General features: G+C 34.6%; 1 protein-coding gene across 1 annotated transcript; it reads left to right on the forward strand.

Moving 5' to 3' along the window:
* The first annotated feature begins 10,975 nt into the window (after positions 1–10,975).
* On the forward strand, positions 10,976–15,681 carry LOC142229190 (uncharacterized). The gene is made up of 3 exons (XM_075299728.1): positions 10,976–11,108; positions 12,228–12,566; positions 15,318–15,681. The coding sequence occupies exons 1-3, from the start codon at positions 11,052–11,054 to the stop codon at positions 15,474–15,476; spliced, it is 555 nt and encodes a 184-aa protein (XP_075155843.1). The 5' UTR covers positions 10,976–11,051; the 3' UTR covers positions 15,477–15,681.
* The last annotated feature ends 3,240 nt before the right edge of the window (positions 15,682–18,921 follow it).

The following is an 18,921-nucleotide window of genomic DNA, read 5'->3' on the forward strand; positions in this document are numbered from 1 at the left end:
TCACATTCAACATCGGCCCTTACAATTTAACCATAAATTTTATAAATTTTAATATTTTTGGGAAATGGCTTAATCTGAGAAAAAGGGCAAGAAAAAATTTGATGTTATCCAGACACGACTTTATCCTATAACGGCAAACTTGGCGTTTGATATTTCACGCTACCATGAAACTTTAAAAACGAGTTGAATTCAAACGTTTTTATACCCACCACCATAGAATGGTGATGGGGGCATAATAAGTTTGTCATTCCGTTTGTAGCACATCGAAATATCGATTTCCGACATATATTACATATAAAGTAGATATATTCTTGATCAGGGTGAAATTCTAAGACGATATAACCATGTCCGTCTGTCTGTTGTAATCACGCTACAGTCTTCAATAATGAAGCAACCATGTTGAAATTTTGCACAAACTCGTTTTTTGTCTGCAGGCAGGTCAAGTTCGATGATGGGCTATATCGGTCCAGGTTTTCATATAGTCCCCTTATAAACCGACCCCGATTTGAGGTCTTGGGCTTATACAAACCGTAGTTTTTATCCAATTTGCGTGAAATTTTTTTTAGGACACAAAGAAGTTTGTCAAAAATGGTGAGTATCGGTCCATGTTTTGGTATAGCCCCCATATAGACCGATCTCCGGATTTTACTTCTTGGTTTCTAGAATCCGTACTTATTATTCAATCCGCCTGAAATTGGAAATCTAGAGGTTTTTTGGGACCATGAAGAGGTGTGCCGAAAATGGTGATTATCGGTCCATGTTTTGGTATAGCCCCCATATAGACCGATCTCCCGATTTTACTTCTTGGTATCTAGAATCTGTAGTTATTATTCAATCCGTCTGAAATTGGAAATCTAAAGGTATTTTGGGACCATAAAGAGGTGTGCAGAAAATGGTGATTATCGGTCCATGTTTTGGTATACCCCCCATATAGACTGATCTCCCGATTTCATTTCTTGGGCTTCTAGAAACCATAGCTTATATCCAATTTGCATGAAAATCTGGAGTTTTTTAGGACTATAAATAGGTGTGCTGAATATATTGTGCATGGGGACAGGTTTTGATATAGCCGGCCCTCCGATTTTGGCTCTAGATTCTACAACCGCCATGTAGACCGATATAGAAGGCGCACTGATCATGAAAAGTGCTTGAAACTGAATGTAAAATTTCAGGTAAAAATGTATTTTCGGGAAACGTACCGGGTTGAGCTGTTCCGCTTGAGAGAATATTTGTCATAAAATCCCCTGAAATTCTATATATTATCAAGTAAGCCGCTACGACGAAGAATTTTCAAAGGAAACTATTATAATTGATTCATGGTGGTGGGTACTTAAGATTCGGCCCGGCCGAACTTACTGCTGTATATACTTGTTCAAGTTTATGTTTCTCTTCTAAAAAAATTTATTTTCTTATAAGAAAAGACTCAAAATATTAATATTAACGAGTAAGGAAAGTGTAAAAGACTACCCTGCACCGCTTTGTAGATCTACATTTTCGATATCATCTCAAATCTTTCAAATTGGATGGGTTCCATATATAAAGAATTATATATAGTTACTTTGATGCTAAATGTTTAAATAAATGGGAAACGTGTAACTAAAATTGTTTTAGTTACATTAGCTAAAGGAATAATATTCCAAGAACATAAAAAAAACTAAATTTTCTCTCTGTGTAAACTAAAAACAATTTAAGTAAAATACAGCTGAATATGAAACTTTCTACCATATTTCCCCAAAATCAAGCGTACATATATATGGGAGCCATATAAAACTCCTATCCAATTTGAAGTTAATGTGGCACACTGAACCGATTCAACAAAATTTAGCATGCATAGCTATTATGTTAATTCTAGTTCCTGTGTACAGTCTCAAGTAAATCGGTGTAACACTTTGCCCTCTGTGGTCTTATGAGTGTATATCGGGCGAAATATATATAGGAGCTATATCTAAGTCTGAACAAATTTCAACTAAATTTGTCACAATTGATGACACTATCAATTGTATTGTCTGTGCAAACTTTGAATCAATTTGGGTAAGATATACCTCCCATATATATCGTTCGCCCGATATGCACTTATATGACCCCATAGGAAAAGTTATTCGCTGATTGACTGACGTCAAATTTTGCACAGGCAGTAGAACTAACATTGTAAGTCGAATGTTGATGAATTTGTGTTTTTAAATGTATTATGCCTGCCTAGTTTATCACAATGGACTGAATAGTCTAAGTGAGCCTGAAATTTAATCGGGCTGCCACTTTAACCACTTTAACCTAGTTGGTTTGCCGGCGCTTAAGAACGCCAATGACTGCGCACTGCAAATAAACAACAAGTATATACAGCAGTAAGTTCGGCCGGGCCGAATCTTAAATACCCACCACCATGAACCAAATATTAGGGTTTCCTTTGAAATTTCAGAAGGACTTGAGGACACTTCCCGAAGATAAATTTAAAGATTTCACCTATGAGGACTATATCAGATTCTGGATTTATAAGAACCATTTTTGTTTGAGTTTTAGAGGAATCATTAACATCTCTTGTAAGTGTGCAAGAAAATTATAAAATAACGTCTTGACTTGAAATCTTAAATCTGTAGAAGTAAAATCTGGAAATTTTACATTGAGTTTCAAGCAATTTTCATGATCAGTGCGCCTTCTACACCCTCAAGAAGTGAAGTCGGTCTATATGGAGGCATTACCAAATGGACCGATAAAAACTTACAATTATTACAATTTCAGGCAAATCTGATAAAAACTACGGTTTCTAGAAACCCCAGGAGATAAATCGGGAGATCGTTCTTATGGGGGCTAAAATATGGACCGATATTCACCGCTTTCGGCACACCTCTTTATGACGCGAAAATACCTCTAGATTTCCAATTTCAGGCAAATAGGATAAAAATTTCGGTTTCTATAAGCCCAAGAAGTAAAATCGGGAGATCGGTCTATATGGGGGCTATACCAAAACATGGACCGATACTCACCATTTTCGGCACACCTCATAAAATACTTCTAGATTTCAAATTTCAGGCAAATTGGATAAAAACTACGATTTCTATAAGCCCAAGACCCCAAATCGGGAGGTCGGTTTATATGGGGACTATATCAAAACCTGGACCGATATAGCCCATCTTCGAACTTTACCTGCCTGCAGACAAAAGACGAGTTTGTGCAAAATTTCAGCACGATTGCTTCATTATTGAAGACTGTAGCGTGATTACAACAGACAGACAGACAGACGGACAGACGGACAGACGGACATCGTTATATCGTCTTAGAATTTCTCCCTGATCAAGAATATATATACTTTATATAGTCGGAAATCGATATTTCGATGTGTTACAAACAGAATGACAAACTTATTATACCCCCGTCACCATTCTATGGTGGTGGGTATAAAAACATGGTGAATTATCAAAGTATGTCTCTATATTTAAGGCCTGGTTATGCATCCAAAAACGGGTTGTAAGCGTAGCGTGGCGTGTCAACTGCCCAAAAAACGATTATCCAACGTTTGCACAACGTAAGCGTGTCGTAAGATTCATAAAAAAAAACAAAAATGCACGTATCGTTGTCGTATCAGCTGATCACAAAACAAGCGTCATCGATGAAAATGTGATTAGCCTGAAAATATATTTCATTAAAAATGTGGTATTGTGTTGTTTTCGGTTAAAATGGATGATGAGAAATTAATATCTTTCGTGAAATTCATTTAAAATTAAAAAACAATCTTTTTTCTGCCAGTTTTTGATAGTTTGATAGTCATACGTTGCCGTTATGTTACGGCTACGCTACATTTTTAGATGCATAGCCTTTAATTGGTCTATGCTTAAACTACAAAACAGCAAATTTTGTCGAAAAAATGCCAAATTCTTTTTTAGAAAATTGAGAATTTTTAAAAGTATTTGAGGGAAAACGTTTCAGACAAGCTAGTATGCATTAAAAATTATAAAAAAAAAATATTTATTTGGGAAAATACTACACAATTTTTTAATTCACATCCAAACCACTGAATTCGGATCACACCTTAAAAAGTTATGCACTTGTTAAATTCATCGCTTCTGCGCCAATTTCGCACCACTTCCGGATCCAAAACGAACATTGCACTACGCTTTCTTCACTGGGGTATTACTTCAAAAACGTTTTGCCGTCTGCACGCTCACAAAAAATCGCTTCTGTAACATATACTCCCAAACATATTTTGCTTCAAGCATATACATTTTTGGGTATTGCCCAAACATTTATATGTTTGATCTCTACCAATATATAATATGTTTGAAAGCATATTGGTCTAAACAATATATGTTTGGGTATTCTAAGTTCCAAACATTTTGTATTTTGCATCCAAATTCAATAATGTTGTCTTCCAAAACACAATATGTTATTATGTGACCATATAATATGTTTGGAAGCATTTTGCACCCAAAAATATTATATGCTTAAAAAAAATTCTCCCAAACAATATTGTGCTCATCTCATTTATTTATATATTTATTTATTTATTTATATATTTACAATCATAATGAATTATGAAAATAAACAGGTAATATAGGTGCTAACAACATAGGTTTTCGACCTGAATGCTCAAAATTTTGTTTCTGCCCAATTGTATATTCCCCGACATCTTTCTCACTTACACGAGATTTTTTAGTTCTTAGCACCTTTTTCTGTAATACAAACATTGTAGAAGAAATTATTCAATTTTATGATTTGTTTTTTTATTTTAATTTTACCTTTTGCCGGACGGGGATTCGAACAGCGGACCACACAGTTTGTAAGGATCAAAGAAGTAGCTGATCAATTGCCCAAGGGAAAATAAAATGTTAATTTTGTAATAACAAGCAACAACCACCAACTTAATTCAATATCGCTCCCTGTTAAATAGCGCTCCAAGCTACTAAACACATATATGTTTATAGGCTATTTCTAAATTAATATATGTTTGCATCCAAACATATTATATTTGCAAACATTTTATGTCCCAAACATAATATGTTCTAACATATTAACATATATGTCCCAAACATGTTATGCTAGTTTATGAACATTATATGCTTGCACTCAAAAATATTGTGTTTAAAAATTTGTGTTCCAAACATATAATGTTTATAGCCAAACATATGAAAAACAGTCTTTTTCATCCGTGTGCTTGAATTTTTCAACACGATTATGACTCTAAGCACACGTCTCAGGTCGTAAAGGAATTGATTTTCGATGAAAATTTTCATGTGCTTCACCGGCTTGTGCAGTCGCATCACATAAATCTCATAGAGAACCTAGGGGAAAATCTAAAACCAAAAATTGGAAATATTTTTTGAAAACCCTGATGATTCCAATATGAAGCTGAACCAAAGGATACCATTGACAATTTAGTCCAGTCAACGACAGGAAGATGCACAGAAGTCATCAAACGGCATGCCTATTATGACGTTTAACGCTAAAAGTAAACAATTCTTATTTTTTATATCCACCACCATCGAATGGTGATGGGGGTATAATATGTTTGCCATTCCGTTTGAAACACATCGAAATATCAATTATCCACTATCATTCATCCGATCCGGCCCCCCAGCAAAAACTCCTATTACCATATGTGGCTACAGGTAAGCCTGCGCAAAATTCCAGTAACACTTCGTCATCGGCATACCCAAAATATTACCTTTATACGGCCATGTCATTGGAGGAAAGTGCTTCGGAAAATCGAATCATTATTAAGTGACTTTACTAAAATTATACATTGGCTATTGTGCAGAGTCTAAAAATGTTTAAAAACAATTTCAGATTCAAGGCAAGATAATATAAATTGTTTCATCAACTATCAGTTCATCGAACGGTTCTCATCATTGAACCTTCAAGGATAATTACCTAGTTAAAAAACATTTTTGAAAACAATTTATACAAAAACAAGTATGTACAGCCAAAAGTTCGGCCGGGTCGAATCTTAAATACCCACCATGTTCCCAAATCCACTTCAAGGTGAATGTGAATCAATTCCACGATTTTCGTGTTCTACAATCCACTTTCACCGGAATTTTCGTAAAATCAATTCACTTGCAAAAGTCATGGTGAAAGTTGAATTATGTCCAAGATGGGTGTATTTCCGGTTAAAAAAAGTACTCGCGTAAAAAATTTGAAATGTTTTATATTTAATACAAGAGTTTTATTAAAACTGCGTCATTTTTAATTAAAAAAATAATAAATTATAATAAGTCTATTGATTCCACTTATCCGCCTTAGTGAATTTTTGGGTGATTTGTGCAACCCAGCTGGTTACAGAAAAGTTCAAAAAAGAACGTGGAATTAAGAACACCAAATTTTCACGTTCGTGGATTTGGCGTGAATAGTGGAAGTGGAATTGAAGTGGATATCGGAACATGGGTGTTAATATTAGAATTTCAAGTGAATTTGATGGAACCCACATCGTTAAACCCACAAAGTTAAATTTAATCAGTCCATATATGGGTTTTATCAAAACAAACACTAATATTAATGATATTTACAGTCTTTTAGGTGCCCAAATTAAATTTCGAAATATTTATCGATATACACTACATTTGGCAGAGATCGTTTTGAATCTACTTTTTAAATTTCAAACAAATAGGGTAAAAATTTCTGCGCCCATGCTCTCAAGAAATCAAATCGAGTTATCGGTCTATATTAGGGATCTATAAATCGAATATTCGAATGTTGGCATAAAAATCGAAATCGATTAACTTAAAAATAAATCGATATTCAACTATTTCTTAATTTTGGCTATCAAAAAGATTTTTGTCGATTTGATTTTTGTTTTCTGTTTTCATATTCATTGATTTCAATTAAATTAAAAAATACCCAGATGTGGGGAAAAGGGCACATCATTCTTATTTTTTTTTTTTATCAATAAAGTTACATGACCAATAAGAAGAAAAGTTCCGATTTGATTACCCCTTTCACTACCGAAAACCCCAATGTTTTCGAATTTATACTGGTTATTTGGGAAAATGCGAAATAAAGAATCATTAAATCTCTGAACATGTTAAAAGTGTTATGTTTAACAAATTAGAAAAAGTAACACGTTTTACCACAATACTATTTTTTGGTGTTTCTTAAAACTGGTGCCCAGCAAAATAAGCGTCGCCAAAAAAGTAATGCAAATGTTCTTTTTGGGTCCGGAAGTGGTGTAAAATTGACGCAGAAGCGATGAATTTAACATGGGCTTGTCATTGGACGGAAGTCGTCCATTTCAACAGCCGGTGCACTGAGTTTGCATCACTTCTTTAGGTGTGATCCAAATTCAATGTTTTGGATGTAAATTAAAAAATTCTGTAATATTTTGTCAAATAAATAATTTTTATATTTTTTTATAATTTTTAATGGATTCTAACGCTTGTCTGGAATGTTTGACCTCAAATATTTTCAAAAATTCACAATTTTTTCAGATTTGATTTAGAATTTTTTTCGACAAAATTTAAATAATTTGTACATTTTTATGAATTCTTATACTGTTTTTAACAAATTTGAAATAAAACAAGTATAAACGGCCGTAAGTTCGGCCAGGCCGAATCTTATGTACCCTCCACCATGGATTGCATTGAAACTTGTACTAAAGACTGCCATCCACAATCGAATTACTTGGGTTGCGGCAACACTTGCCGATGGCAAGGTTTCTTAAAACTTCTTAACACCGTCTACTCAATTGTAAGTTAGTCCATACGGAGTATATATTAAACAAAAAAAGGTCGATTAACGACCATTTTCTTGTATCTCCGTTAGACTTTAAATCCCAGTTAACAGAAAGTAAAATCGAAATATCTTCTCTCCGGGTAACTTTAACTGAAAATTTTTTAGCAGTTAAGTTACTAACTGGCATATGGAATATATAGCAAAGATGACAGACCATGTCCATAGTACGGTTTAAAAGTTCGTTAGCTAACGTAGCACTAACGGAGCTTCCTGAAAATGGGGGTAAATACTATAAAATTCAGTTTGACAAAGTTTTCTATAGAAATAAAATGTTGACAAAATTTTCTATAGAAATAAAATTTTGACAAAATTTTCTATAGAAAAAAAATTTTTACATAATTTTCTATAGAAATAAAATTTTGACAAAAATTTCTATAGTAATAAAATTTTGACAAAATTTTCTATAGAAATAAAATTTTAACAAAATTTTCTATCGAAATAAAATGTTGACAAAATTTTCTATAGTAATAAAATTTTGACAAAATTTTCTATAGAAATAAAATTTTGCTAGATTACTTTTGGGGATCGACTATATATAACTATAGACGGCTATGGACCAATTTTGGCATGGTTGTTAGCGGCCATATACTGCACAATGTACAAAATTTCACCACGTACCAAATCTTAACCGGATCCGATGAATTTTGGTCCTCTAAGAGCTGCGGAGGTCAAATCTGGGGATTGGTTTAAATGGGGGTTATATAATTAAGACCGGCATGGACCAATTTTTGCATGGTTGTTAGAGACCATATACTAACACCACGTACCAAATTTCAACCGGATTGGGTGAATTTTGCTCTTCCAAGGGGCTCCGGAGGTCAAATCTGGGGATCGGTTTATATGGGGGCTATATATAATTATGGACTGATATGAACCAATTCATGCATGGTTGTTGGATACCATATACTAACATCACGTACCAAATTTCAACCGAATCCGATGAATTTTGCTCTTCCAAGGGGCTCCGGAGGTCAAATCTGGGGATCATTTTATATGGGGGCTATATAAATATGGACCGATGTCGACCAATTTTTGCATAGTGGTTAGAGACCATATACTAACACCATGTGCCAAATTTCAGCCGGATCGGAGGAAATTTGCTTCTCTTAGATGCCTCGCAAGCCAAATCGGGGGATCGGTTTATACGGGGGTTATATATATAATTATAGACCGATATAGACCAATTTTTGCATGGTTGTTAGAGACCATATACTAACACCATGTACCAAATTTCAGCCAGATCGGATGAAATTTACTTCTCTTAGAGGCCTCGCAAGCCAAATCGGGGGATCGGTTTATATGGGGGCTATATATAATTATTGACCGATGTGGACCAATTTTTGCATGGTTGTTAGAGACCATATACTAACACCCTGTACCAAATTTCAGCCGGATCGGATGAAATTTGCTTCTCTTAGAGGCCTCGCAAGCCAAATTTGGGGGTCCGTTTATATGGGGGCTATACGTAAAAGTGGACCGATATGGCCCATTTGCAATACCATCTGACCTACATCAATAACAACTACTTGTGCCAAGTTTCAAGTCGATAGCTTGTTTCGTTCGGAAGTTAGAATTACCCATTAAAAATATGAAAAAATCATGTTTTACAAAATTGGATGAAAATAACTTCCTGTGTAGTTAAAATAAAGAACATAATTGGGAGTAAATCTTCTGGGAGTGCTTTTAAAGTTGTGCCTTTGGAAGAACTTCCAAATTTTTCTGCTGGGTGCTTATAACACTCGCAAAAATAGATTTCATGAAATCGAATATTTGGTATAATCATTATTTCAATGAAATTCGATTACAACATCGAATATTCGAATTTTGTCTGGTAAAAATAGTCGAAAATCGATCAATAATCGAAAAGTCGAAAAATCGATTATTCCTAGTTTAATGGGGCTATTTTTTGAGTGTATGTGCCGATACACTAAAAAAATGTTTACTTGATTCCAAGGATGGAGGGTCAACCATTAAGGATTTTGACATTGATTTTGAACCACAGATGCGGCTTCTTTAAAAAAATTTGTAGGTTAGGTTAGGTTAGGTGGCAGCCCGATGTATCAGGCTCATTTAGACTATTCAGTCCATTGTGATACCACATTGGTGAACTTCTCTCTTATCACTGAGTGCTGCCCGATTCCATGTTAAGCTCAATGACAAGGGACCTCCTTTTTATAGCCGAGTTCGAACGGCGTTCCACATTGCAGTGAAACCACTTAGAGAAGTTTTGAAACCCTCAGAAATGTCGCCATCATTACTGAGGTGGGATAATCCACCGCTGAAAAACTTTTTGGTGTTCGGTCGAAGCAGGAATCGAACCCACGACCTTGTGTATGCAAGGCGAGCATGCTAACCATTGCACCATGGTGGCTCCCAAACGAAATTTGTAGGAAACTCTTAAAGCTTTAAATCTAGGAAATAAATTTGTAGGAAACTCTTAAAGCTTTAAATCTAGGATCAATAAAGGAAAATTGGGATGCAGATCTCATTCGTCGAATTTCTAGTCTGTTTTGCGATATATTAATAAAGCAAACAAATAAGAGTTTGAAAATCCAAATTATAACAGACACATCAAAGTAAAAAGGGTTTTCTAATTCCAAACAAATGCTTTAAACCAAAGATGCAAATCTTTAAAATAAGTCTTGGCCTATATTTGAAGCGATTTTATTTTAAACCTAAAGATTGAATATATCGTTTAATTTAAAGACGATGCTTTTAATTAAAAAAGTTTTATTTTTTTATTTTAGCCTGATAATAATACAGGCTGGTTTTTCGTCCAAATTAATTACTGTACATATAATCATTACAATTTTAATGCGAGCTAATTGGACTTGAAAATTACGGAATTGATTGATTATGAAGTTATTGAAAATAAAACGCCAGAAACCAATCCCACAAGTCTAACTAGACATATTTTTCATTGCTGGCTAATGCAAATTTCCATAGTCTTTAGTGTAGATATGGCGGGGTGAGAATATTTAACTTGGGCCTTACATGTTAATTTCCCAAGGATTTTTTTTTTTTCAGTGTATATACCAAATTTGGCACAGATCTTATCTGACTTAAAAATACTCTATATTAGATTTTTAATTTCAGTTAATTCGGATATAAATAAATCAAACAGATATTCACCCTGATCAAGAATGTATATACTTTATATAGTAGAAAACTGATGTGTTTCAAACGCAATTGCAAACTTTTTATACCCCCGTCATCATCCTATGGTGTTGGGCATGAAAAAGCATTTTCGAAGAAAGCTTGATAAAAGTTTATAATAATAGCGGTTAAATATTTATTTCACTTAGGCAGTCTCCTCTATTGTTGGCAAGAAAATGTGGTTTACTTTAACACTCATATTGATCGTAATGGAATATGTTATTCCAACTGAGGTAAGATCGCTTGAAAATGATTTAGAAGCAATTTTTATTGAATAGAAGTGGGATTTTTGTTTGAAAACTAATCAAGTAAATTAGGCAAAATAATAATTCTTTCCTCACAAAATAAGTATATTTCATTTCACTGTTAACAAAATGTTTTTACTGTAGAAATTAAAGAATTTTTGTGATAAACTTTGACGAATTTTTAACTATGTGAAATAATTTAATGGAGACTTATCCCCCATAATTTATTTTATTTTTTCACATGATTCATTGACTTCTTATCACCCATTTCAAAAAGTTTTAAGTAGTTAACATTTTAATAGTTATTCACTTTAGGCTCCATTAAATAATCAGCTTTTTATACCCGCTACCATGGAATGGAATCGAATTCCTGCTGTTGTAGTTACGTTACAACTTTCAATAATGGCGATATCGCTTTGAAATTGTGCACACACACGGTTTTTGTCTTCAAGCAAGTCAAGTTCGAAGATGGACTATGTCTGCCCATATTTCGTTATAGCTCCATAGCAAAAACTTTGGGAGTGGTTCTAAAGGCACAACTTTAAAAGCACTTCCAAAAATGTGCTCCCAAAGATGTTTCTTATTTTAAGTACGCAGGAAGTTATTTTAATGCATTTTTTCATATTTTTAATGGGTAATTTTAACTTTTATTATTTCAAATATGTCAAAAACAGAGTAACAATTAATAAAATGATGCAAATTATTTAAATTTTGTCAAAAAAAAAATGCTAAGTCCATTTTTAGAAAAGTAGCGAATTTTTGAAAATATTTGGGGTCAACTGTTTCAGATAGGATTTAGAATGCATTAAAAATCATAAAAAAATATTAAAATTATTTATTTGTCAAAATATCACAAAATTTTTTAATTCACATCCAAAACACTGAATTCGTATATATATGCACGAATATTGAAAAACTACTTTAAAACCAAATTTACGAATGTCGTGAGGGTTTATGACATTTACTACATTTTTCCGTGTTATACAGATATATGACATTTTCGACGTTTACAACTTTTTGACTGTCAATAACCTTAAAAATGGTCATTTAGACCATCTCTGGTCCCCATGCATGATTATTCACTTTTTATTTTCAATCATCTAACAGGCTTTAAAACGAAGTGTCATTGGCGAATTCCATAATGTATCGTGCATCACGTTTGATGCCCTTATGCAGCATGCTGAATGCGATATCGTAAAATTGGCGAATGATCAATATTCCCTAAATATTATGTTCCAGTTGACACGCACAATGCCCAGTTCAGTGGAAGTTGGAGTTGCAATCCATATTAGAGGGATGAAACGTCAAAGGGTCTTTAAATTTATAGATGCTAAAATCAAGATTTGTGATCTATTAAGAGTTGCCACATCTATTCCGTTCATAAATCAGGTCATGATTAAAATCAAAAGAGCTTCCAATCTTCCAATGGCATGTCCAGTGAAAGGGGTATGTACTTTACAAAATATTCGATTTCATTTTGCACGACTATACTCGTAGTTGATCTTTAGACTATTCCGCATGTTTAATTCAATGCATATCTCTGACAAAAAGTTTTCTCGTTGAGACGAGCTAACAATGTTCGTCTGTTGTAATCACGATACAGCCTTCAATAATTAAACTATTGTGTGGAATTGGTATAGAAGGTGGGCCACATCAGTCCAAGTTTTGATATAGCCCCATATGAACTTAGCCCTCATATTTGACTTCTTTAGCATATAGCACACGTCATCGGATTAACTTGAAAGTGAACAAATTAAGGTTTATAGAGACACATGTCAAATCTAGTTTATATCGGTTCATGTTTTGCTATTGCCGCCATATAGAAAGGTGGGCCAATTATGCAGAGTATGCATTGATTCATATTCTGATAGAGCCACAAATGGGTAGATGTCGTTACCATCCATGTGATACATGGTAATGGGTATCTAAAATTCGGCCTAGTCGTTTATACTTGTTCTTTGTATTTTTATACCTTCCACCATAGGATGGGGGGTATATTAACTTCGCCATTCCGTTTGTAACACATCGGAATATTGCTCTAAGACCCCATAAAGTATATATATTCTGGGTCGTGGTGAAATTCTGAGACGATCTAAGGATGTCCGTCCGTCTGTTGAAATCACGCTAACGTCCGAACGAAACAAGCTATCGACTTGAAACTTGGCACAAGTAGTTGTTATTGATGTAGGTCGGATGGTATTTCAAATGGGTCATATCGGTCCACTTTAACGTATAGCCCCCATATGAACCGATCCCCAGATTCCGGATTCCGGAGCCTCTAAAAGAAGCAAATTTCATCCGATCCGGCTGAAATTTGGTACATGGTATTAGTATATGGTCTCTAACAACCATGCAAAAATTGGTTTATATCGGTCCATAAATATATATAGCCCCCATATAAACCGATCCCAGATTTGACCTCCGGAGCCTCTTGCAGGAGCAAAATTCATCCGATCCCGTTGAAATTTGGTACGTGGTGTAAGTATATAGTCTCTAACAACCATGCACGAATTGGTCTATATCAGTCAACAATTATATATAGCCCCCACATAAACCGATTCCCAGATTTGACCTTCGAAACCTCTTGGAGGATCAAAATTCATCCGATTAGGTTGAAATTTGGTACGTGGTGTTAGTATATGGTCTCTAACAACCATTCCAAAATTACTCCATATCGGTCCATAATTAAATATAGCCCCCACATAAACCGTTTCCCAGATTTGATCTCCGGATCCTTTTGGAGGAGCACAATTCACCCGATCCGGTTAAAATTTGGAACATGGTGTTAGTATATGGCCGCTAATAACCATGCCAAAATTGGTCCATATCGGTCAATAGTTATATCTAGCCGATCCCCAATCACACAACAATTGGTCCATATCGATTCATAATCATTGTTGCCACTAGAGCCAAAAATAATCTATCAAAATTTTATTTCTATAGAAAATGTTGTCAAAATTTTATTTCTATAGAAAATTTTGTCAAAATTTTATTCCTCCAGAAAATTTTGTCAAATTTTATTTCTATAGAAAATTTTGCCAAAATTTTATTTCTATAGAAAATTTTGTTAAAATTTTATTTCTATAAAAAATTTTGTCAAATTTAATCATATACGTATTTAATCGGCCTTTTTTAGTTTTATATATATCCCGAATGGACTACCTTGCAATTTAGAGGACGGTGTTGGGTAGTTTTAAGATACCTTGCCATCGGCAAGTGTTACTGCAACCCAAATAATTCGATTGTGGATGACAGTCTTCAGTAGAAGGTTCTACGCAATCCATGGTGGAGGGTACATAAGCTTCGGTCTGGCCGAACTTACGGCCGTATATACTTGTTATACATACTTCGATTAATTTGTGGAACACAAAATTATAAAGTAGGTATCGAACGTCGTCAATGGTTTGAAACTACGTGCTGCTATTTTTATATCCTCCACCATAGGAGGAGGCTATCGCCTTGAAACTTGTTATACGTAGTTGTTATTGATGTGGATAGGATGGTATTGTAATTGGTCCATATCAGTCCATACTTATATATAGCCTCCATATAAACCGATCCCCAGATTTGTTTTACGGACCCTCCTGGAAGAGAAAATCTCATCCGATCCGGTTGACATTTGGTACTTGATGTCAATATATGCCCTCTAACAACAGTGTAGAAATTTGTCCATATCGGTCCATAATTATGTATAGCCCCCATATAAACCGATCCACAGATTGAAATTTGGAACGTGATGTTAGTATATGCCCTCTAACAACCACGAAAAAATTTGTCCATATCGATCCAATATAAACCGACTTCCCAAGATCTAACTTTGGAAACCTCATGAAGAAACCAATTTCATATGAACCGGTTGATTTATTCTGCCTTTATTTATCTATCGAAGACTCTATATGGACTAACACACAATTTAAAAGACAAAGTTGGAAGGTTTAATATACCTTGCCATCGAAAACTATTACGACAACCCAAGGAATTCCATTGTGGATAACAATCTGTAGTAGAATGTGGTAAGCAATTCATGGTGGAGGGTAAATAAGATTCGACCTGGCCGAACTTTCGACCGTATTTTCTAGTTTTCTCTCCCTCTTCTATTTTTTTATGTTTGTATCAAATCTCTAGCAGTATCATTTCTTACATTTTATGTTATTCAACCTTATTTTATTAAATACTTTCTCTATGTTTTGTTTTCAGAACATCATGTACAATATAACCAATTTAATTCTCGCGGATGAAGTATTTCCCGAATACACGCCAGTGGTTCTTTTTAATGCTACTCTGGATTTTACGAACAAGGGTAAACTATTGGTCACTTATCGCCTTCAAGGAGCTACTAAACTAAAATCAAATTAAACGGAATTTAAAATTGTTGGTGTTCGGCTAAAGTTTTTTACAATATCATAGTGAAGGAATAAGTATTAAATATTTCTTTACTGGTTATAGTTACATACTGACACAAATAGCATAGTTAAACGGAATTAGTCGTTAAAATTAAGCCAACGAAACAATTCAATAAATGCGATGAATGTATTCATTATTTACTAATTTGATAACGAAACATTTCATACTATTTATAAACATTTTCGTTGCCCTAATGAAATAATGTCGTCAATGAAACACAAATTAATATTTTCTTTTTGTGTGTATACCTTGATTCGTAGCTAAATATATGGGTTATTCACAATAAAGATATCTTAGGGAAACACTTCAACCCATAAGAAGATGATGCAAATGGTGGAAAACCAAGGGTATTCCCAGTGTGACCGTACTGTTAGAGATGTTGTTGCCAACAAAACCAAAAAAATTTAAAAAAAAAAACAAGTATATACGGCCGTAAGTTCGGCCAATCCGGATCTTATGTACCCTCCACCATGGCTTGCATAGAAACCGTTACGGTAACACATGCCCATGGCAAGGTATCTTAAAACTTCTTAACACCGTCTTCTCAATTGTAAGTTAGTCCATACGGGGTATATATTAAACAAAACAAGTAAGGAAAGTCTAAAGTCGGGCGGGGCCGACTATATTATACCCTGCACCACTTTGTAGATCTAAATGTTCGATACCATATCACATCCGTCAAATGTGGTGGGTACTAAATAGAAAGGTTTGTCCCAAATACATACATTTAAATATCACTTGATCTGGACAGAATTTGATAGACTTCTACAAAATCTATAGACTCAAAATTTAAGTCGACTAATGCACTAGGGTGGAACACAATGTTAGTAAAAAACCAGTAAGGAAAGTCTAAAGTCGGGCGGGGCCGACTATATTATACCCTGCACCACTTTGTAGATCTAAATTTTCGATACCATATCACATCCGTCAAATGTGTTGTGGGCTATATATAAAGGTTTTTCCAAATACATACATTTAAATATCACTCGATCTGGAAGAATTTGATAGACTTCTACAAAATCTATAGACTCAAAATTTAAGTCGGCTAAAATCTGAATTCCTTAAAAAACTGAATTTTAAGGAAACTTTGCAAAAGTTTATTTATGATTTATCGCTCGATATATATGTATTAGAAGTTTAGGAAAATTAGAGTCATTTTTACAACTTTGCGACTAAGCAGTGGCGATTTTACAAGGAAATTGTTGGTATTTTGACCATTTTTGTCGAAATCAGAAAAACATATATATGGGAGCTATATCTAAATCCGAACCGATTTCAACCAAATTTAGCACGCATAGCAACAATGCTAATTCTACTCTCTGTGCAAAATTTCAACTAAATCGGAGTTAAAAATTGGCCTCTGTGGTCATATGAGTGTAAATCGGGCGAAAGCTATATATGGGAGATATATCTAAATCTGAACCGATTTCAACCAAATTTGGCACGCATAGCTACAATGCTAATTCTACTCCCTGTGCAAAATTTCAACTAAATCGGAGCAAAAAATTGGCCTCTGTGGTCATATGAGTGTAAATCGGGCGAAAGCTATATATGGGAGATATATCCAAATCTGAACCGCTTTCAACCAAATTTGGCACGCATAGTAACAATGCTAATTCTACTCCCTGTGCAAAATTTCAACCAAATCGGAGTTAAAAATTGGCCTCTTTGGGCAAATGAGTGTAAATCGGACGAAAGCTATATATAGCTATATAATCTGAACCGATTTGGCTGGTATTTTGCAAGTTTTTCGAGACCCATAAAATATTCGGATGTACGGAATTTGAGGAAGATCGGTTGATATACACGCCAATTATGACCAAATAGGCGAAAAATATATATGGCAGCTATATCTAAATCTGACCGATTTTTTCCAAAATCAATAGGGATCGTCTTTGAGCCGAAATAGGACCCTATACCAAATTTTAGGACAATCGGACTAAAACTGCGAGCTGTACTTTGCACACAAAAATACATCAACAGACAGACAGACAGACAGACGGACAGACAGACAGACGGACATCGCTAAATCGACTCAGAATTTAATTCTAAGCCGATCCGTATACTAAAAGGTTGGTCTATGATTACTCCTTCTTGGCGTTACATACAAATGCACAAACTTATTATACCCTGTACCACAGTAGTGGTGAAGGGTATAAATATGGGAAACGTTTAAAACTGAAGCAATTTTAAGGAAACTTCGAAAAAGTTTATTTATGATTTATCGCTCGATATATATGTATTATAAGTTTAGGAAAATTAGAGTCATTTTTACAACTTTTCGACTAAGCAGTGGCGATTTTACAACGAAAATGTTGGTATTTTGACCATTTTTGTCGAAATCAGAAAAACATATATATGGGAGCTATATCTAAATCTGCACCGATTTCAACCAAATTTGGCACGCATAGCAACAATGCTAATTCTACTCCCTGTGCAAAATTTCAACTAAATCGGAGTTAAAAATTGGCCTCTGTGGTCATATGAGTGTAAATCGGGCGAAAGCTATCTATAGGAGCTATACCTAATCTGAACCGATTTCTACCAAATTTGGCTCGCATAGCAACAATGCTAATTCTACTTCCTGTGCAAAATTTCAACTAAATCGGAGTTAAAAATTGGCCTCTGTGGTCATATGAGTGTAAATCGGGCGAAAGCTATATATGGGCGATATATCCAAATCTGAACCGATTTCAACCAAATTTGGCACCCATAGCCACAATGCTAATTCTACTCCCTGTGCAAAATTTAAACTAAATCGGAGCAAAAAAATGGTCTCTGTGGTCATATGAGTGTAAATCGGGCGAAAGCTATATATGGGAGATATATCTAAATCTGAACCGATTTCAACCAAATTTGGCACACATAGCTACAATGCTAATTCTACTCCCAGTGCAAAATTTCAACTAAATCGGAGCTAAAGATTGGCTTCTGTGGTCATATGAGTGTAAATCGGGCGAACGATATATATGGGAGCTATATCTAAATCTGAACCGATTTCAATAAAATGTATATATAGGAGCTACACCTAATCTGAACCGATTTCTACCAAATTTGGCTCGCATAGCAACAATGCTAATTCTACTCCCTGTGCAAAATTTCAACTAAATCGGAGTTAAAAATTGGCCTCTGTGGTCATATGAGTGTAAGTCGGGCGAAAGCTATATATGGGAAATATATCTAAATCTGAACCGATTTCAACCAAATTTTGCACACATAGCTACAATGCTAATTCTACTCCCAGTGCAAAATTTCAACTAAATCGGAGCTAAAGATTGGCTTCTGTGGTCATATGAGTGTAAATCGGGCGAACGATGTATATGGGAGCTATATCTAAATCTGAACCGATTTCAATAAAATTTTGCACACTTGACTACACTGCTAATTCTACTCACTG

Source organism: Haematobia irritans, chromosome 3 (genome assembly GCF_050003625.1).
Source record: "Haematobia irritans isolate KBUSLIRL chromosome 3, ASM5000362v1, whole genome shotgun sequence".
Lineage (NCBI taxonomy): Eukaryota > Metazoa > Arthropoda > Insecta > Diptera > Muscidae > Haematobia > Haematobia irritans.

Bases quoted from the DNA above. Each gene is read 5' to 3' on its own strand.
- LOC142229190 (XM_075299728.1), top strand. From the start codon at position 11,052: ATGTGGTTTACTTTAACACTCATATTGATCGTAATGGAATATGTTATT. The intron at 11,109-12,227 runs GTAAGATCGCTT...ATCATCTAACAG, and splicing joins AATATGTTATTCCAACTGAG to GCTTTAAAACGAAGTGTCAT. The intron at 12,567-15,317 runs GTATGTACTTTA...TTTTGTTTTCAG, and splicing joins TGGCATGTCCAGTGAAAGGG to AACATCATGTACAATATAAC.